This window comes from Schistocerca piceifrons, chromosome 9 (assembly GCF_021461385.2).
Source record: "Schistocerca piceifrons isolate TAMUIC-IGC-003096 chromosome 9, iqSchPice1.1, whole genome shotgun sequence".
Classification (NCBI taxonomy): domain Eukaryota; kingdom Metazoa; phylum Arthropoda; class Insecta; order Orthoptera; family Acrididae; genus Schistocerca; species Schistocerca piceifrons.
This window is the reverse complement of record NC_060146.1, coordinates 49,381,946-49,404,752: the sequence shown is the minus strand read 5'-3', so window position 1 is coordinate 49,404,752 and position 22,807 is coordinate 49,381,946. Positions and strand designations below refer to the sequence as shown.

The following is a 22,807-nucleotide window of genomic DNA, read 5'->3' as shown; positions in this document are numbered from 1 at the left end:
GAGTGTGCGCTGATATGAAACTTCCTGGCAGATTGAAACGGCGTGTCGGACCGACACTTGAACCCGGGACCTTTGCATTTCGCGGGAAAGTGCTCTACCAACCGAGCTACCTAAGCATGGCTCACGACCCACCTTCACAGTTTTACTTCCGCCAGTACCTCGTCTCCTACGTTCCAAACTTCACAGAAGCTCTCGTGCGAAACTTGCAGAACTAGCACTCCTGGAAGAAGGATATTATGGAGACATGGCTTAGCCACAGCCTGGACGATATTTCCAGAATGAAAGATTTACTCTGCAGCAGACTGTGCGCTGATATGACACTTTCTGGCAGATTAAAACGGCTTGCCGGACCGAGACTCAAACTCGGTCCCGAGTACGAGCCTCAGTCCTGCACACAGTTTTAATCGACAAGGAAGTTTCATCAACTATTTATTTCCACACTATTGTTAGATTCTATCAGGTTCAGTCAGGGTATCCGCTTGAAATGAAATGGTATGCTACATTGCCTAGGGGAACTTATAGTTATCACGGCCTCTAACGCCCACTAAAGAATTCCAGCTTTCATGGCGGGCAGTAAAACATTTTCATTAAATTATTATAAAATTTTGTTATAAGGTATCTGGTAAGTCTTTATTATCACATGTTTTAACTTTCTGTAGTTCTGTTTTATATATTTTATAAATCATAGTTACTTTTCCACTTTAAAAAACACCATTACTGTGGAACCTTTGGGCCGTAAGATAATTTTACTATAACAGAGATTCAAAAACAGGTGGTAGGAAAAGTTCAGATTTCACGTTGAACTGTAGGTGTTCTTTCTAAGGTAGGACTGCTGAGCTACATTGAGGTCGCACCGAAATTATGTCCAGCTAAAGTAGTCGCACCAGCCCGTTGAGCGACACGAAACTATCTTGTTTTGTCCCCGTGAAAAACTTGTGGTTCTTGTTGTTGTGGCCTTTAGTCCGAAGACTGGTTTGACACTGCTCTCCACGCTAATCTATCCTGTGCGAGCCGCTTCATCTCTGAATAACTACTGCAACCTTTATCCTTTTGGACCTGCTTTCTATATTCATCTCTTGTATTACCACTACGATTTTTACCGTCCAGACTTACCTCAAATACTAAATTGGTGATCGCTTCATACCTAAGAATGTCTCTTATCAACCGGTCCCTCGTTTTAGTCAAGTTGTGCCATAAATTCCTTGTCTGCTCCACTCTATTTAGTAACTCCTAGTTAGTTACACGGTCTACCTGTATAGTCTTCAATATTCTTCTGTAGCAACAGATTTCAAAAGCTTCTGTTCTCGTCTTGTCTAAACTGTTTGTCGTCCATGTTTCACTTCCACACATGGCTACACTCCAGATAAATACTTTCAGAAAAAAACTTTCTGTCGCTTGAATCTATATTCGATGTTAACAAATTTCTGTTCTTCAGAAACGCTTTTCTTGACATTGCCATTGCACGAAAAAGGGTTCAAATGACTTTGAGCACTATGGGACTTAACTTCTGTGGTCATCAGTCTCCTAGAACTGAGAACTACTTAAACCTAACTAACCTAAGGACACCACACACATCCATGCCCGAGGCAGGATTGGAACCTGCGACAGTAGCGGTCGCGCGGTTCCAGGTTTTAGCGCCTAGAACCGCTCGGCCACTCCGGCCGGCTGCCATGCTATATTTTGAATTTTCTGTACGTCGGGCATCAGCAGTTATTTTCCTGCCCAAATAGCAAAACTCATCTACGGGGTGTTCAAAGTCTCTCCGCAGTGCCGTATGATTGTTAGCCGCGCGTGCCGCATGGTTGTTCGCCTGCCTGGGTTACTTCCCTTTAAGTGGACTCTCACAACATTCCAGCGTCAGTAGTATCTTTGGTGTGGCTCATTACGTGTTGACGTGAACGTTTAAGTTTAGTTCCTTTGTTCGTTTGTTTCGTTTTTGTCACTGTTAAAATACTAACCATTGAACAACGTGTGTTTTTAGTCGAACTAGTGTTCAAGACTGGCCGGAAATACACAGTTTCAGTTCGTCAAATATTTAATTCAGTTTTCCCGGAGACAACACTCCCACATCGCGATACTGTGCCAGATCTGATTAACAAATTTCGAAGTACGGGTACAGTGACAGATGCGCCGAGACGTGATCGTCCTAGCGTTTTGTCCGAGGATAAACAACTCGATATTTCCGATAAAATGTCCATGAGTCCGAACAAGTCAGTAAGAAATCGATGTTAGTGTCGGAACGGCCCACACAGCTTTAAGGAAAAAATTTGAACTTTTCCCATAAAAGTGACAGTCGTGCAAGAACTGAAAAATTCTGATCATGGCAAGAGACTGCATTATTGTCAATGGTTCAAAAATATCGTTCAACAAAATGGAAGGGATATTCTTAATGAGATGCTTTTCACTGATGAGGCATGGTTTCATTTATCCGGGCACATGAACTCGCAAAATTGTCGTATGTGGATTACTGCAAATCCACTGTGTATTCATGAGGAACCTCATCATTCTGTGAAAATAGGAGTTTGGATTGCATTTTCTAGACGTCGGATTGTGGTTCCCATATTTTTCAATGAAACAATAAACGCACAACGATACTGCAGAGAGATTCTGAACCAATTCATAGGAGAACTTCTGTTAAGTGAAATACTGAACGGTTATTTTCAACAAGATGGTGAAACCGCGCATTCAGCTCGCTTCTCAATGTCATTGCTTGCTGATGTTTTTGGCGATCGCATAATTTCACAGGGACTTTGGCCTCCACGATCGCCTGACCTAACACCACCTCACGTTTTCTTCTAGGGTGCAGCGAAAGCAACTGTCTATGAAAACCGTGCAAATTCAATCGATGAAGTGAAAACTGCAATATCCACTTTCACTGCTTCTGTTACAGAAGAAATGTTACAACTTGTGTTTGGGAACATGATTAGACGAATTCAATTGTGTATTCAACAACAGGGGCGACACTTTCTATATTTAATGTGAAAATTTGTAAGTAAAATTGAATATTCATTAAATTAATAACTTGTATTTCACTTGTTTTATTTCGGTATATTCAGTGCGGCATAAGGCACGCGCGGATAACAATCATACGGCACTGCGGAGAGACTTTTTGAACACCCCGTACTGTATACACTTCTGACGTCTTCAGCATGGGGGCGATCTGTAGTATTATGTTCACTTAGTAAATTTCCATCTGCCAAGATTTATAAAATCATTTATTCATGTACCTGACCGGTTTGGGAAATTCTCTGTTGCCATCTGCGAAAGATAGAACCGAAAAATGCTGGGATACAGCAACTAACATAACAGGACACACACGTAATTATGTCCAAGATTGCAATACATGGAACGGGAACATATCTATTTTTTCATCATTACACAATCTTCTTCTTCATTAAATTGATCCTACACAAAAACAAAAAAATTATATTCCGTGTTCACTCGTCTACTACTTTTCGTGTTTCGTTTCCTAATACCTCTCGTTTCTTAACGCCCGCAGCATCACCTGATTTAAATTGAATACAGTATGTTATCCTTGTTTTGCTTTTGTTGATGTTCATCTTATACCCATCTTTCAAGACACTGTCCGTTCCGTTCAGGTGCCCTTCCACGTCGTTTGCTGTCTGTGACATAGTTAGAATGTAATTAGCATACCTCAAAGTTTTTATTTCTTTTCCGTGAACTTTAATTTCTTCTCCTTAATCTTCTATGGTTTCCTTTACTGCTTGCTCAATGTACGGATTGAATAACATCGGGGCCGGCCGTAGTGGCCGTGCGGTTCTAGGCGCTACAATCAGGAACCGAGCGACCGCTACGAACGCAGGTTTGAATCCTGCCTCGGGCATGGATGTGTGTGATGTCCTTAGGTTAGTTAGGTTTAATTAGTTCTAAGTTCTAGGGGACTGATGACCTCAGAAGTTAAGTCGCATAATGCTCAGAGCCATTTGAACCATTTTGAATAACATCGGGGATAGACTACAACCCTGTCTCACTCCCTTCTCAATCATGCTTCCTTTCATGCCCCTCTTCTCTTATAACTGCGTCTGGTTTCTGTACAATTTATGAACACCTGTAGTCTTTCGCTACCTGTAATGTACCCCATCTACCTTCAGAATATCAAAGAGAGTCTTTCAGCAAACACTGTCAAGAGTTTTCTCTAAATCTACAAATGCCACAAACCTAAGTTTGCCGTTTTTTAACCTACCTTCTAAGAGACTTCGTAAGGTCAGTATTGCCTAGCGTGTTCCTGCATTCCTTGATCATTCCCATGTCGGCAACTCCCAGTTTTTTCATTTTTCGGTAAAGAAATTGTGTTAGTATTTTGCAACTATGACTTATTAAACTGATAGTTTAGTAACATTCAGAGCTGTCAGCACCTGCTTTCTTTGAAACTGGAATCATTACAATCTTCATGAAGTCTGACGGTATTGGAATTGCTATGGTTAACGAAATAAAAATATGTAAATTTTTTTTTTTTTCGTGACATTTCACGGTTGGCCTGCGACTAGCGAACGCATGTGGAGAGTTGTCCAGACTTGTTGTGGCACGTCTGCCTGTCAGCATCACGCCAGAGACAATGCAGTACGTGACCTCCTTCGGAACCTGCAACGCACGCGCTACTCTCTCAGCAGGACAAGCAGGCGACGAGTTAGTTCGTGGCCGCTGTCCGCTCTGCTCCGTTTAGAAGCTCCGGCGCAGCAGCATGCGGACATCCACGATTGCAGCCTTCACCGTCCACATCCTGCTCTGTGCCTCTCCTGCTCTCGCCAAGATATCCTTCTGCGGTAACTATTACCTTAACTTTATCGTCATCACTTTGGTTCAATCTGAGCCTTCAAAATCACGAGTGACATTTTCAGCATTCTCCCTGCTTGCGTTGTGTTTATTCTTCATCTCCTATTACTCCGAAAGCCACGTTGCGGTGTATGGCTGAGGGTACTTTGTACACCACTGTCATTTCCTCACTTTTCTGTCCCATTCGCGAGTTGTTCGCTCTCGGTTAAGTATCCGTGTCAGCTCGAACTCCTCTAGTTTTACACTCGTGGTCTTTTCGCGAGTTATACGCAGGAGGAAGCAATATATTGGTTGACTCTTCTAAGAGCGTGAGCTCTCGGAACGTTAACAGTAAGCAGCATCTGCACCTCTAGGTGGCTGAAGCTCTCCGTGATGCTTTCGCGCTCTCTAAATCAGCCTGTAGCAAAACGTGCTACTCTTCTTTGGATCTTCTCTATGCCCTCTACCGATCCTACCTGATAAGGATCCCAGACTGACGAGCAATATTCGAGTATTTTGTGAACGAGGGCTTTGTAAGCTACTTCTTCTCTGGGTGGACTATACTTCCTGAGGACTCTTCCAGTAACACTCAGTGTGGCAAATGCGATTAATTTTACGTGATCGTTCCACTTTGCGTCTTGCACTCCTAGATATTTCATGGATGTACCTGCTTCCAGTTATTGTCCTGCAATCGCATAATCTTTATACATACGCAGTACTTTCTTTATTTAAGGTTGAATAACAGACACAATCTGTTCTCTTCTACTGATTTTTGTTTATTTCAAACTAGTTTTCGGCTTATTGGGCCATCTTCAGAAAACAACTGTCTAGCGTCTGAAAGTGAGCCTAATTCTAAGTTAACTGAACATTGGAAGCGAAAATACAATCCACTTCCATCGAGTGTCGTGCATGAAACGAGGTTCTTCGCGTTGAAATTACAATTCTTTCAATGGGCAATATTACGAACAATAAATAATTAAACTACACAATATTACAGATTAAATGGTTGTAATGCTAAAATCTGTGAGTTCTTGGCAGTGGTTGAGAAACTTTTAAACTGGCCACTCTTCATTTATGTCGTGCAACAAAAATGTTTTTTAACATTCTACATTAAACTTTTGGCAACGTACAATATTATAAACATTAATTAATATGCGCAACCTTACGTACAGAATTACATGTTGTACGTTTTTGATGTCATGATCTGTGAGGCCGTGAAAACTCTGAGTGAGCGTTAATGACTTACGTTGTGCAACAAACATGTGTTACATTGAAAATTATATTGTATGCAGTTGTCAATATTAAACTCAGTACGTGATTAAAATACACAGTATAACAGTACTGCAAGTTATACTGTTGAAGTGTGTGGGGCAAGCGAGGTAAAGAATCGAAAACTGTACTGTATTTTAATTTTGTGCGGGAATATGTGTCATTATGGCGGTTTGAGGGGATGTGGCTGTTGACTACATCACTTGAAGCTTAAAAGTGGGGATGTGTTCAGCTGTAATTAATCATTTAAAACCAGCTGAGGATTTTTAGCTAAATGTTTATTTACCTCAAGTGCTTCAAACAGGCGTAGTTTTCTTTCTTTGTCGGCTATATGTAGTAGTTCCGTGTAGACTTAGTACCTATGTCCTTCCTTCAACAGATATTCGACAAAGGTAGAGTTTTACATGTAATGTCCAGCTGCGTTCCTGTTCATTCAGAGTAGTTGTCATAGCCCCAATATACGTGGCTGTGGTCGGTAGAGCCTATATACGAGCCGGCCGCAGTGGCCGAGCGGTTCTAGACGCTACAGTCTGGAACTGAGCGCCCGCTATGTCGCAGGTTCGAATCCTGCCTCGGGCATGGATGTGTTGATGTCCTTAGGTTAGTTAGGTTTAATTAGTTCTAAGTTCTAGGTGACTGATCACCTCAGAAGTTAAGTCGCATAGTGCTCAGAGCCATTTGAACCATTTTGAGCCTATATAAGACAACAAGTGTCTGGCGCAGTTGTTAGATCGCTTATTGCTGCTACAACGGCAGATTACCAAGATTTAAGTGAGTCTGAACGTGGTGTTATAGTCGCCGCACGAGCAATGAGACACAGCATCTCGGAGGCAGTGATGAAGTGGGGATTTCCCCATACCACCATTTCACGAGTGTACCGTGAATATCAGGAATCCGGTAAGACATCAAATCTCGGACATCGCTGCGGCCGGAAAAAAATCCTGCAAGAGCGAAACCAACGACAACTGAAGAGAATCGTTCAACGTGACAGAAGTGCAACCCTTCCGCAAATTGCTGCACATTTCAATGCTGGGTCATCAACAAGTGTCACCATGCGAACCATTCAACGAAACATCATCGGTATGGGCTTTCGGAACCGAAGACCCACTCATGTACCCTTGAAGACTGCACGACACAAAGCTTTCCGCCTCGCCTGGGCCCGTCAACACCGACATTGGACTGTTCAAGACTAGAAACATGTTCGCTGGTCAGACGAGTCTCGTTTCAAATTGTATCGAGCGGATGGACGTGTACGGGTATGGAGACAACCTCGTGAATCCATCGAACTTCTATGTCAGCAGGGTATTGTTCAAGCTGGTGGAGGCTCTGTACTGGTTTGAGGCGTGAACAGTTGAAGTGATGTGGGACCCGTGATAAGTCTGGATACGACTCATACAGGTGACATGTACGTAAGCATCCTGTCCAGTCACTTGCATCCATTCAAGTCCACTGTGCATTCCGACGAACTTGGGCAATTCCAGCCTGACAATGCGACATCCCACACGTCCTGAATTGCTTTAGATTGGCTGCAGGAACACTCTTCTGAGTTTAAACTCTTCCGCTGGGCACGAAACTCCCCAGATATGAACATTATTGAGCATATGTGGAATGCATTGCAGCATGCTGTTCACAAGAGATCTGCATCCCCTCGCACTCCTTTGGATTTATGGACAGCCCTGCTGGATTCATGGTGTCAGTTCTCTCCAGCACTACTTCAGAGGTCAGTCGAGTCCACACCACGTCGTGTTGCGGCACTTCTAAGTGCTCGCGGGGGCCTTGTACGATACTGGGCCGGTGTACCAGCTTCTTCGGCGTCACTGTTACCAAATAAATCAGTTTTGTTTTTGTTGTTGAATAGGATATTAGCTGTAGTGCCACTTACATAAAATGAAGTTTTGTAATTGCAGGATTTGAGGGCAATGGGCAATTAGGATTTGAGTGTTACGGTAATTTGTGGTTCAAATGACTCTGAGCACTATAGCACATAACTTCTAAGGTCATCAGTCCCCTAGAACTTTTCCTTTTTTTTTTTTTTTTTTTTCCATCAGTCTACTGACTGGTTTGATGCGGCTCGCCACGAATTCCTTTCTTGTGCTAACCTCTTCATCTCAGAGTAGCACTTGCAACCTACGTTCTCAATTATTGGCTTGACGTATTCCAATCTCTGTCTTCCTCTACAGTTTTTTCCCTCTATAGCTCCCTCTAGTACCATGGAAGTCATTCCCTCATGTCTTAGCAGATGTCCTATCATCCTGTCCCTTCTCCTTATCAGTGTTTTCCACATATTCCTTTCCTCTCCGATTCTGCGTAGAACATCCTGATTCCTTACCTTATCAGTCCACCTAATTTTCAACATTCGTCTATAGCACCACATCTCAAATGCTTCGATTCTCTTCTGTTCCGGTTTTCCCACAGTCCATGTTTCACTACCACACCATGCTGTACTCCAGACGTACATCCTCAGAAATTTCTTCCTCAAATTAAGGCCGGTATTTGATATTAGTAGACTTCTCTTGGACAGAAATGCCTTTTTTGCCATAGCCAGTCTGCTTTTGATGTCCTCCTTGCTCCGTCCGTCATTGGTTATTTTACTGCCTAGGTAGCAGAATTCCTTAACTTCATTGACTTCGTAACCATCAATCCTGATGTTAAGTTTTTCGCTGTTCTCATTTCTGCTACTTCTCATTACCTTCGTCTTTCTCCGATTTACTCTCAAACCATACTGTGTACTCATTAGACTGTTCATTCCGTTCAGCAGATCATTTAATTCTTCTTCACTTTCACTCAGGATAGCAATGTCATCAGCGAATCGTATCACTGATATCCTTTCACCTTGTATTTTAATTCCACTCCTGAACCTTTCTTTTATTTCCATCATTGCTTCCTCGATGTACAGATTGAAGAGTAGGGGCGAAAGGCTACAGCCTTGTCTTACACCCTTCTTAATACGAGCACTTCGTTCTTGATCGTCCACTCTTATTATTCCCTCTTGGTTGTTGTACATATTGTATATGACCCGTCTCTCCCTATAGCTTACCCCTACTTTTTTCAGAATCTCGAATAGCTTGCACCATTTTATATTGTCGAGCGCTTTTTCCAGGTCGACAAATCCTATGAAAATGTCTTGATTTTTCTTTAGCCTTGCTTCCATTATTAGCCGTAACGTCAGAATTGCCTCTCTCGTCCCTTTACTTTTCCTAAAGCCAACCTGATCGTCACCTAGAGCATTCTCAACTTAGAACTACTTAAACCTAACCAACTTAAGGACATCACACACAACCATGCCCCAGGTAGGATTCGAACCTACGACCGTAGCGGTCGCACGGTTCCAGACTGTAGCACCTAGAACCGCTCGGCCACCTCGACCGGCGCAATTTGTGGGGTAAATTTCCTAAATATGGGATAGTACACCAGTTGGTTTTATATATGACTGTTGCTGCAGAGGGGCATATACAGAGGGCAACATTTTTCCATTTCCCTGCATCAACCGTCGATCCACTGCAGGTCTTCCTGCATTTCGCTATAATTTTCTTGCATTCCTACTTCTCTGTATACTTCTACATCGTACGCGAAAATACTCGTGCCACCCTGCCTACATTATCAACTCGTCTTTCTTATACAGGGTGAGTCACCTAACGTTACCGCTGGATATATTTCGTAAACCACATCAAATACTGACTAACCGATTCCACAGACCGAACGTGAGGAGAGGGGCTAGTGTAATTGTTTAATAGAAACCATACAAAAATGCACGGAAGTATGTTTTTTTAACACAAACCTACGTTTTTTTAAATGGAACCACGTTAGTTTTGTTAGCACATCTGAACATATAAACAAATACGTAATCAGTGCTGTTTTTGTTGCATTGTAAAATGTTAATTACACCCGGAGATATTGTAACCTAAAGTTGACGCTTGAGTACCACTCCTCCGCTGTTCGATCGTGTGTATCGGAGAGCACCGAATCACGTAGGGATCCAAAGGGAACGGTGATGGACCTTAGGTACAGAAGAGACTGGAACAGCACATTACGTCCACATGCTAACACCTTTTTATTGGTCTTTTTCACTGACACACATGTACATTACCATGAGGGGTGAGGTACACGAACACACGTGGTTTCCGTTTTCAATTACGGAGTGGAATAGAGTGTGTCCCAACATGTCAGGCCAATAGATGTTCAATGTGGTGGCCATCATGTACCGTGTGTACCGTGATGTGCCTACAACCCCAGAGGATATGAAACAACGTATTGTGGCAGCCTGCGGCGACGTTACACCAGATGTACTGCGGCGTGTACGACATTCATTACGCCAGAGACTGCAATTGTGTGCAGCAAATGATGGCCACCACATTGACCACATGTTGGGACACACTCTATTCCACTCCGTAATTGAAAACGGAAACCACGTTTGTACGTGTACCTCACCCCTCATGGTAATGTACATGTGCGTCAGTGAAAAAGACCAATAAAAAGGTGTTAGCATGTGGACGTAATGTGCTGTTCCAGTCTCTTCTGCACCTAAGGTCCATCACCGTTCCATTTGGATCCCTACGTGATTCGGTGCTCTCCGATACACACGATCGAACAGCGGAGCAGTGGTACTCAAGCGTCAACTTTAGGTTACAATATCTCCGGGTGTAATTAACATTTTACAATGCAACAAACAGCACTGATTTCATATTTGTTTATATGTTCAGATGTGCTACCAAGACTAACGGGGTTCTATTTAAAAAAACGTAGGTTTGTGTTAAAAAACATACTTCCGTGCATTTTTTTATGGTTTGTATTAACCAATTACACTAGCCCCTCTCCTCACGTTCGGTCTGTGGAATCGATTCGTCAGTATTTGATGTGGTTTACGAAATATATCCAGCGGTAATGTTAGGTGACTCACCCTGTATATATTGTGAAACTTGATGGTCCTACAGCACTTTTGTGTTACTTTATGTTTGAAGATTTTTGTCCATTGAGAATGACGTGCGATGTTCTGTTTGTTAAAAACTCTTCAGTCTTATATCCCGCACGCTCGTATTTTCATCATTTAGCGGCAGTGCGGAATTGTACCGAACGTCTTCTACAATCAGTTCATCATAAGAATAAACGTGATGTAAACATTGCCCTATGTATTCTTCCGCGTTTGCTGGAACCTCATTTTATTTCCGTTTCACGTGGCACTGCAGCCAAGCAGTCTCGAGTACTGTCAAGTACGATAGTGAGAGTACATTTTGTATTGTGCGTTACGCTCAAATAGACTTAGCGATAATACGGGACAACAGCTTTACCGGCGCATTGAACTTGGACAGCACTGGCCGGTCAGCTGGTACAGCTAAGCAACACATTATAGATTTTAGCTAACGTACTGCTGTAATTAAAAACAAGAATGATGAAAATTCCTGACTTAACCACAGGGTAATTTTTCTGCATAAGCTGTGTGTAACGTAAGAGAGTATTGAAGGATTTCACCGCATAGTTAAATATTGAAGCCACTGAAGGTATTACTTACTGTCAGTCGTCTGGTAATCTCTTAGCTCCTTCCTCATCCGAATCCGAGAAATACATTTCAGTTACTGGAAGTGTCACCTACTACGTTGATGGCGAGCCTATCAACAACAGAATTCAAGAAGCCAACCAGGCGCAGCATCTTCTCTTCTTTTATGACGAGCCGTTCTATATCCCGCCAGCGTTCGGCAGTGACGTGTGAAAAAGGTGCGTGCGTTAGTTCCAGTACGTCAGGTAACTTTACAGCTTCTTACTTCTCGGACCAAACCCCGCAGCTCCAGATCAGTTCTGTTGAGCCGGCCGAAGTGGCCGTGCGGTTAAAGGCGCTGCAGTCTGGAACCGCAAGACCGCTACGGTCGCAGGTTCGAATCCTGCCTCGGGCATGGATGTTTGTGATGTCCTTAGGTTAGTTAGGTTTAACTAGTTCTAAGTTCTAGGGGACTAATGACCTCAGCAGTTGAGTCCCATAGTGCTCAGAGCCATTTTGAAGTTCTGTTGGGTTCAAATTGTAATGGTACAGTAGCAAACGTAAAAAATGTAGCGTTTGTATGATGTGCCCGATGCTGTGAAAATGATTGTTTTTCATGTTTCTACGATACTTATCTACCTCTGTGGTATAAAACGATAGACATAGTCCACATAAAGAGGATTTGATTTTTCATTTTTGACTTACACAATTAAATTGTTATGTTTTCTTAATTTAAACAATTTTTATGAACAGTCTTTCAAAAACATAAATAGTTAATAATTTGTATTTGAAATCAAAACAGGAATTTCGCGTCCAATATGTAATTAGAAACAAGAAGACGTGCATTATTCACAAAAAATGATGATGAGTTTTACAAATACGAGATATAGGTATCTGGAATTGAACGAGGAAAAAAAAAAGAGAACAAATGATACTGGGGAGATTTGAACCAACGCACGAGTAACTGCACATCCAATTGCGCTACCGATTGCACTAAATGTCCAGTGTTGTTTATCAACTGCAGTATATAAACTACTGGCCATTAAAATTGCTACACCAAGAAGAATTGCAGATGATAAACGGGTATTCATTGGACAAATATATTATAGTAGAACTGACATGTGATCACATTTTCACGTAGTCTGGGTGCATAGATCCTGAGAAATCAGTACCCAGAACAAACACCTCTGGTCGTAATAACGGCCTGGATACGCATGGGCATTGAGTCAAACAGAGCTTGGATGGCGTGTACAGGTACAGCTGCCCATGCAGCTTCCACACGATACCACAGTTCATCAAGAGTAGTGACTAGCGTATTGTGACGAGCCAGTTGCTCGGCCACCGTTGACCAGACGTTTTCAGTTGGTGAGAGATCTGGAGAATGTGCTGACCAGGGCAGCAGTCGAACATTTTCTCTATCCAGGAAGGCCCGTACAGGACCTGCAACATGCGGTCGTGCATTATCCTTCTGAAGTATAGGGTTTCGCAGGGATCGAATGAAGGGTAGAGCCACGGGTCGTAACGTCCACTGTTCAAAGTGCCGTCAATGTGAACAAGAGGTGACCGAGACGTGTAACCAATGGTACCCCATACCGTCACGCCGGGTGATACGCCAGGTTGGCGATGACGAATACGCGCTTCCAATGTGCGTTCACCGCGATGTCACCAAACACGGATGAGACCATCATGATGCTGTAAACAGAACCTGGATTCATCCGAAAAAATGACATTTTGCCATTCGTGCACCCAGGTTCGTCGTTGAGTACACCATCGCAGGCGCTCCTGTCAGTGATGCAGCGTCAAAGGTAACCGAAGCCACGGTCTCCGAGCTGATAGTCCATGCTGTTGCAAACGTCGTCGAACTGTTCGTGCAGATGGTTGTTGTTTTGCAAACGTCACCATCTGTTGACTTAGGGATCGAGACGTGGCTGCACGACCCGTTACAGCCACGCAGATAAGATGCCTGCCATCTCGACTGCTAGTGATACGAGGCCGTTGGGATGCACCACGGCGTTCCGTATTACCCTCCTGAACCCACCGATTCCATATTCTGCCAACAGTCATTGGATCTCGACCAACGCGAGCAGCAATGTCGCGATACGATAAACCGCAATCGCGATAGGCTTCAATCCGACCTTTATCAAAGTCGGAAATGATTAGCTTTTCAGAGCATTCACACAAGGCTGGCGTCGGTGGCGACATTTACAACGTGCTGACATGAGGAAAGCTTCCAATCGATTTCTCATACACAAACAGCAATTCACCGGCGTTGGAATTACCATTAATTTGCATGTCACAGCATCTTCTTCCTGTCGGTTAAATTTCGCGTTTGTAGCACGTCATCTTTGTGGTGTAGCAATTTTAATGGCCAGTAGTGTACAACGCTGGGAAACTTCAGAGCCGATTATCTCTGTAAATTTATGAAAAACATTAAGAACAGCCTATTTCTCGGCACTTTTTAACCGAGTTCCACGCGAGTGTTTCACTGCGGAACAGAAAGCAGCCTCGGCCTTTTTCATACTACAGCTTTGATCGTCTTCAGACCTAAAAATTAACATACAAAGGTAGTTTGATGTTCAATGCAGACAAATTAAATAATACACAAAATCAGAAATTGTTACTAGCAAACATGAGAGCATTTCCGTACCTTAGTGAAGCCAGTGCATCACACAAGTCGTGTCATTGTGTATACAGATGGTATAGTCGCGTTAATCAACCATACAAGCTTCGTCATAAAATCTAACCATTTTTCTATGTACCATGAATAGTACTGCGCGACAATCAGAGCGCAACGCTGCAGAGTCGGTGACTGTACACGATTTTCGAAATAAAATCTTTGTAGCTAAAGGGTGAATAAGAAAAACTTTGATGTCTGTTAATACATTTGAATATCTTAAAATTTCATTTAACGTAACTTGGTAATAAGCTATGTATTACGTAAGTAGGACCTACTTCCAAGAGCGTAACACCACCAGTGTACGTGTGCTACGGCTTCTGACCAATCATCACATTTGTGTCTGTTTACATGAGGTTTATTCTGATGATAAACAGATTACAGAAGTCAAGGAACACGGATCAACTTCGACGTCGGTATCTACCACGTTTTGGGTGTTGTGGGCGAAGAAGTGAGCTGGATTTCATTCGATCCTCGTTTTCGGAATCCATATTCTTCATCTACATCTGCGTACGTCATCTACAACCACCTTAAGGTACGTGTCTGAGGATACGCTGTACCACTACCTCGCATTTCCTTTTCTGTTCCGCTCGCAAAGAGAGAGAGGGAAAACTATTGTCTATATGCCTCCGTACAAGCTCTAATTTCTCGTATATCTCCGTGGTCCTTACGCTAAATATAATTGTCGGTAGCAGAATCGTGATGCAGTCAGCTGCAAATGCCAGTTCCCTAAATTTTCTCTGTAGTGTTCCTCGAAAAGGACGTAGTTTTCCCTCCAGTGATTCCCTTTTGAGTTCTCGAAGCATCTCCTTAATGCTTGTGTGCTGATCGAACCTACTGGTGGCAAATCTAGGAGCCCTCCTCTGAACCGTTCTGATGTCTTCCTTCAGTCCGATCTGGTGCTGATTCCAAAACTCGAACAGTACTCAAGAACGGGTCAGACTAGTGTTATATACGCGGTCTGCTTTGCAGATGAACCGCACTTTACTAAAACTCTCCCACTAAACCGAATTCGACCATTCACCTTCCCTGCTGCACTCCTTACATCTTCATTCCACTTCATATTGTTTTGCAACGTTACGGCTAGATGCATAATCGACGTGACTGAGTAAAGCAGCACATTACAGATTTGTCTTTTCCTACTCGTCTGCATTATCCTACATTTGCCTACTTTAGCCTCCAGATATGTTATAATACGTGAGGATAAAACATGGTTCGTCGACCCTTAAAAACATTAACACTTGTAACTTGACTCCACTTCCAATTGCTTGAAACGCTTTGTTGATACAGCGACCTTCAGTCAGCTGTTGCTTGAAAGAGAGTAATTTCTTTCGTACAATCAAGATATAATCTTACAGTTGTCCCACATGATCCTGTCACCTTTCCTCTGTTATACGACTTAACATTTACGCAGTAATTGATCTCTATCTATATTAGTTAGATATTTATATGTTCCATAAATCATTTGAACTATTCTTTTATATGAAATGATGGGGAGCGAGTCATTTTACAGGACACGTAAACATGATTTGTGTTAACATTAATGAACAAATTATTTTTTTAGGCTTACTCATACAGCGCCACTTGAAAAACCAAATTTTTCTTTACTGGCTACCAGTTTTTAACAGGAAATTCGTCCATACAATAGAAGGAGTTGTCCAGGAGAAACAATTTTAGGATAGATTCAAAATTTGCTTCCGTATCCGTCGGACATTTTATCTTATTGAGCAAATGATCAAAGATATTTGCTGCTGAATATTAACTCCTTTCTGAGCCAGTGACTGCTTTAATATGGGTAGTAAGGGTCACTTTTCCCTCTAGTGATGCATGTGTGGATCTTACTGTTATTCTCAAACTGTGACTTAATTTATGACGAATTTCGTTAGAAAATATATGTATTTTGACGACACAATTAAATTGCATAGTTCCTTGAAAAAGAACACGCTCGACGTCCCTGGGGTGAACGCCACATATTATTCTTTCTGCTCACTTTTGTGCAATCACGCCGGCCGCAGTGGCCGAGCGGTTCTAGGCGCTTCAGTCCGGAACCGCGCTGCTACTATGGTCGCAGGTTCGAATACTGCCTCGGGCATGGATGTGTGTGATGTCCTTAGGTTAGTTAGGTTTAAATAGTTCTAAGTTCTAGGGGACTGATGACCTCAGCTGTTAAGTCCCATAGTGCTCAGAGCCATTTTTTTGTGCAATAAATATTTTTTTCTGAGTGGTGCGTTACCCCAGAAAATTATCCCATACTGAGTTCCAAGACTAGCAATTGTACGTGGAGCAAAAGTAGCTGAACTTCATTGTTTAAGAAGATCGGTAACATGCTTCTTCCTACGCCACTTTTCGTCAACAGGTATACCTCAAAATTCGGAGCATTCTAAGCTGTTTACTGGCTCTTGCTCAGATACTGGTATGTTGAAAGGTGGCTACACCGCTCACAGCGCCAGAGATTGCGCCAAAGATTATTATTCCGCCGGCTGCACTGGGCAGTAGTAGTTCAGAGGATGTCGAAGAGAGTTGTTGTCCTGCTGGGCGGGAGAGTAGACGATGTTCGGTTGGTGTAATGTATAGATGGAAGAAGTTGCAATTGTCAGAATATATTTGAGAAAGGAGATGGGCTTTTGATTTATGATGCTGGTGTAATGGAATATTTTCGTCAATGTATAATGAGGTAAAAGGTATTACAGTTTTCTTTAATGACAATCCCTCTTGCTCACAGGTACAGTCAACAAAGCATCTGGCTCGTGTTCATTTATTAGACTTGTAATTCTGGTTTCTATGTGCAATTATAGTATTTCTGGTTTTTCAATTAGTTCATTGAAACGGTGTTTAAAATATTTTGTCGCATTGAGAAAGAACCGAGCCAGATACATGTACGTTCAGTCACACTACAACACACAGAACAGTTACACTTGTGCTTTGTTGTTTCGTAGCTTTTTTAGTTCCAGGGGACTTAATTAATCAATTGTGTTAATAGTAATTCCTTGTCATTCTTTATTTTTATTTTATGCAATCAGATTGTGTGCTAATACTAGTCAGGGCCAACCGGTTACGAGACTTCGTAACCAGTCACACAGCTAATAAAATTATTGCATTTATTCATTAATATTAGTCCTTTCTCTTTTTAATTAAGCCCCCATGCAATGTCTCTGTTTGTTGAACAGAACTGAATATAGTACTTATCTCAAAATTAAGGGAGAATCCGTTTTCTAAGAACCGTTTGATAATTCTTTTAAAAAATCACTAGCGATTTCTTCTGGTGCTTTGTCTCTAATGGCTTTTGTTATACTACTAGTAACGTCAGCAAAAAGTATCAATTCTGCTTGTTTAATGTTAAGTCGGGGGGAAGGGGGGGCGGGGGGGGGGGGGGGGGAGAATGTCATTCACGTACACATGAAACAGGAATTGACTCAAAATTTAACACTATAGAATTTCTTTTGCAATTTCTCTCAAGAGTTACTAAAATTTTTTACGGTTCCAGCATTGTTTGAATTATTCAATCATAATTTCCATTCTGTTTGTTAAGAGTGATTCAAACCTGTTGTCTAAAGCCATTAATTCCGCTACTTGATCTAAGAGAGAGTAGTCTGATTTACACAATACGTCTTGCACAGATTACAAAAATACCACTCACGATTTTTTATTATTTCAGAACTGTAGTATTCATCTTGTTATAAATCCAGTAATGGTTCGCAATAAGTTTTTCACCTGATAATTAATGTCGGTCAGCTTTGATCATCTTCAGACCTAAAAATTAACATACAAAGGTAGTTTGATGTTCAATGTAGACAAATTAATTAATACACAAAATCAGAAATTGTTACTAGCAAACATGAGAGCATTTCCGTACCTTATTGAAGCCAGTGCATTATACAAGTCGTGTCATTGTGTATACAGATGGTATAGTCGCGTTAATCAACCATACAAGCTTCGTCATAAAATCTAACCATTTTTCTATGTACCATGAATAGTACTGCGTCAGACATGTTGACACGAAGTACATCGCCGCGCAGCGACGAAAGACGTGTTTGCACTAAAGCAAACCTATCCTACAGAATGTAGCGCAAATAAATCTCAAAGAGCAGATTAATGTCTTTCTATGACACAAAATAAAAGAATCTGCATTACAATATTACATAGCGTCATTATATAGTGCAATGTATCTTGAAACAAAATCTGCAGCTTGTTGATGAAGCAGACCATAAAAGCCCTTCCTCCAACCCACACACCGCACTCATGCAATCCATCTGCTAAACTTCATCCTACAAACCTTATCTCAACCGTATGTGTAGAAACGTAGTGCCATTCAGCGCTAGTGTCCCACAGGATTTACTCATGAGGTATAGTTAATACAAACTGTAAAAACGGATTTGATTGAAATAACAACACTATGTTATAAAAACCATGCAATACCATTGTACAGTGCACACTAATCATTAAAGCACCAAATGCAGATTCTTTGAAAGACAACAAATAAAAACTATACGGGATATAGTGAAGACAGGTGAGGCCAAAAAGGAAGAGCAACAAATAGCTCTGAAAATAAATGAGACTTTGGTAACAAGTGCATGTAGTGTTGCAAACCTCTGAAACAAGTGCTTCATTTCTGTTACTGACAGCTTGGGGTTATCAGGTTCAGTGAACAGTGCAAAGGAGTACCTGAGACCAGTCTTTAAAAATAACGTCAGTAAAATGGAAATGACATTCACGTCTCCCAAAGAAGTAGCATCCATCATAAAATCCTTAAACTCTAAGTATTCCAGCGGGTATGATAACATGTCAACGAAGTTAATCAAAGAGTGCACATGCGAGTTGAGTTCTATCTTGTCGCGAAATTTAAGTAGATACTTCCTGTGAGTTAGCATGGGCAGAGGTCATTGTTGGCAACCGGAACTAAATAATAATAGGATCCTTTTACCGATCTCCCAGTTCAGATGATACAGTTGCTGAAAGGTTCAAAGAAAACTTCAGTCTGATTTCAAATACGTACCAGACTCATACAATAATAGTTGGTGGTGACTTTAATTTACTCTCGATATGTTCGCGAAAATACATGTTTAATTCCGGAGGTACGCATAAAATATCATCCGAAATTGTGCTAAACGCATTCTCTGAAAATTATTTCGAACCCACGCGAATAGTAAACGGTTGTGAAAACACACTTGACCTCTTAGCAACAAATAGTCCTGAGTTAATAACGAGCATCAAAACCGATACAGGGATTAGTGAACACAGGGTTGTCGAAGCGAGATTGAATATTGTAATCCCAGATCCTCGAAAAATTAGAGAAAAATATACCTATTCCAAAAAGCAGATAAAAATTCACTTGGCGCCTTCCTGAGAGACAATCTACACTCATTACAAATTAATAATATAAGTGTAAACCAGATGTGGCTTAAATTCAAAGAAATAGTGTCGGCTGCAGTTGAGAGATTTATACCAAATAAATTAACAAACGACGGAGCTGATCATCCTTGATACACAAAACGGGTTAGAACACTGTTGCAGAAACAACGAAACAAACATGCCAAATTTAAACATACGCAAAATCCCCAAGATTGACGATCTTTTACAGAAGCTCGAAATTACACGCCGACTTCAATGCGAGATGCTTATAACAGTTTCCACAACGAAACGTTGTCTCGAAACCTGGTAGAAAATCGAAAGAAATTCTGGTCGTATGTGAAGTATGTCAGCGGCAAGAAACAATCAATGCCTTCTCTTCGCGATAGCAATGGAGATACTATCGCAGACAGTGCTGCCAAAGCAGAGTTACTAAACACAGCCTTCCGACATGTCTTCACAAAAGAAGACGAAGTAAATATTCCACAATTCGATTCAAGAACAGCTGCCAAAATTAATAACGTAGAAGTAAATATCCTCGGAGTAGTGAAGCAACTTAAATGACTTAATAAAAGCAAATCTTCTGGTCCAGACTGTACACCAATTAGGTTCCTTTGAGAGTATGCTGATGCAATAGCTCCATATTTAAAAATCATATAAAACCGTTCGCTCGATGAAAGTTCCGTACCCAAAGATTGGAAAGTTGTACAGGTCACACCAATATTCAAGAAGGAAGTAGGAGTAATCCACTAAATTACAGGCCCATATCTTTAACGTCAATATGCAGCAGGATTTTAGAACGTATATTGTGTTCGAACCTTATGAATTACCTCGAAGAAAACGGTCTATTGACACACTGTCAACATGGGTTTAGAAAACATCGTTCCTGTGAAACACAACCAGCTCTTTATTCACATGAATTTTTGAGTGCTATTGACAAGGGAATTCAGATCGATTCCGTATTCTTGGATTTCCGGAAGGCTTTTGACACTGTACCACACAAGCGGCGTGTAGTGAAATTGCGTGCTTATGAAATATCGTCTCAGTTATGTGACTGGATTTGTGATTTCCTGTCAGAGAGGTCACAGTTCACAGTAATTGACTTAAAGTCATCGAGTAAAACAGAAGTGATTTCTGGGTTCCCCAAGGTAGTATTATAGGCCCTTTGCTGTTCCTTATCTATATAACCGATTTGGGAGACAATCTGAGCAGCCGTCTTAGGTGTTTGCAGATGATGTTGTCGTTTATCGACTAATAAAGTCATCAGAAGACCAAACCAAATTGCAAAACGATTTAGAAAAGATATCTGAATGGTACGAAAATTGGCAGTTGACCCTAAATAACGAAAAGTGTGAGGTCATCCACATGAGTGCTAAAAGGAACTCGTTAAACTTCGGTTACACGATAAATTAGTCTCATCTAAAAGCCGTACATTCAACTAAATACCCAGGTATTGCAATTACGAACAACTTAAATTGGAAGGAACACGTAGAAAATGTTGTGGGGAAGGCTAACCAAAGACTGCATTTTATTGGCAGCACACTTAGAAAATGTAACAGACCTACTAAGGAGACTGCCTACACTACGCTTGTCCGTCCTCTTTTAGAATACTGCTGCGCGGTGTGGGACATTAGAATAGATAAGACTGAAGGAGTACACCGAAAAAGTTCGAAGAAAGGCAGCACGTTTTGTATTATCGCGAAATATGGGAGAGAGTGTCACAGAAATGATACTGGATTTAGGCTGGAAATCATTAAAAGAAATGCGTTTTTCATTGCGACGGAATCTTCTCACAAAATTCCAATCACCAACTAACTCCTCCGAATGCGAAAATATTTTGTTGACATCGACCTACATAGGGAGGAACAATCATTACGATAAAATAAGGGAAATCAGAGCTCGTACGGAAAGATATAGGTGTTCATTCTTTCGCGCGCTATACGAGATTGGAATAATAGAGAATTGTGAAGCTGGTTCGATGAACCCTCTGCCAGGCACTCAAATGTGATTTACAGAGTATCCATGTAGATGTAAATCTAATGACTGCCCTTAAAATATTAGTGTTTTTTGTAGTATACAACTTATATCGGATCTCGACTTTTTCTTGCATTTATATATACACTCCTGGAAATTGAAATAAGAACACCGTGAATTCATTGTCCCAGGAAGGGGAAACTTTATTGACACATTCCTGGGGTCAGATACATCACATGATCACACTGACAGAACCACAGGCACATAGACACAGGCAACAGAGCATGCACAATGTCGCCACTAGTACAGTGTATATCCACCTTTCGCAGCAATGCAGGCTGCTATTCTCCCATGGAGACGATCGTAGAGATGCTGGATGTAGTCCTGTGGAACGGCTTGCCATGCCATTTCCACCTGGCGCCTCAGTTGGACCAGCGTTCGTGCTGGACGTGCAGACCGCGTGAGACGACGCTTCATCCAGTCCCAAACATGCTCAATGGGGGACAGATCCGGAGATCTTGCTGGCCAGGGTAGTTGACTTACACCTTCTAGAGCACGTTGGGTGGCACGGGATACATGCGGACGTGCATTGTCCTGTTGGAACAGCAAGTTCCCTTGCCGGTCTAGGAATGGTAGAACGATGGGTTCGATGACGGTTTGGATGTACCGTGCACTATTCAGTGTCCCCTCGACGATCACCAGTGGTGTACGGCCAGTGTAGGAGATCGCTCCCCACACCATGATGCCGGGTGTTGGCCCTGTGTGCCTCGGTCGTATGCAGTCCTGATTGTGACGCTCACCTGCACGGCGCCAAACACGCATACGACCATCATTGGCACCAAGGCAGAAGCGACTCTCATCGCTGAAGACGACACGTCTCCATTCGTCCCTCCATTCACGCCTGTCGCGACACCACTGGAGGCGGGCTGCACGATGTTGGGGCGTGAGCGGAAGACGGCCTAACGGTGTGCGGGACCGTAGCCCAGCTTCATGGAGACGGTTGCGAATGGTCCTCGCCGATACCCCAGGAGCAACAGTGTCCCTAATTTGCTGGGGAGTGGCGGTGCGGTCCCCTACGGCACTGCGTAGGATCCTACGGTCTTGGCGTGCATCCGTGCGTCGCTGTGGTCCGGTCCCAGGTCGACGGGCACGTGCACCTTCCGCCGACCACTGGCGACAACATCGATGTACTGTGGAGACCTCACGCCCCACGTGTTGAGCAATTCGGCGGTACGTCCATCCGGCCTCCCGCATGCCCACTATACGCCCTCGCTCAAAGTCCGTCAACTGCACATACGGTT

General features: G+C 42.3%; 1 protein-coding gene across 1 annotated transcript in view; it reads left to right on the top strand.

Moving 5' to 3' along the window:
• The first annotated feature begins 4,657 nt into the window (after positions 1 to 4,657).
• Positions 4,658 to 22,807, top strand: part of LOC124717098 (NPC intracellular cholesterol transporter 2 homolog a-like) — a 100,977-nt gene continuing 82,827 nt past the window's right edge. The window contains exon 1 of the mRNA XM_047243804.1: positions 4,658 to 4,784. Coding sequence (XP_047099760.1) covers positions 4,703 to 4,784 — 82 coding nt within the window. The 5' untranslated portion in view covers positions 4,658 to 4,702. The remainder of the gene's footprint in view (positions 4,785 to 22,807) is intronic.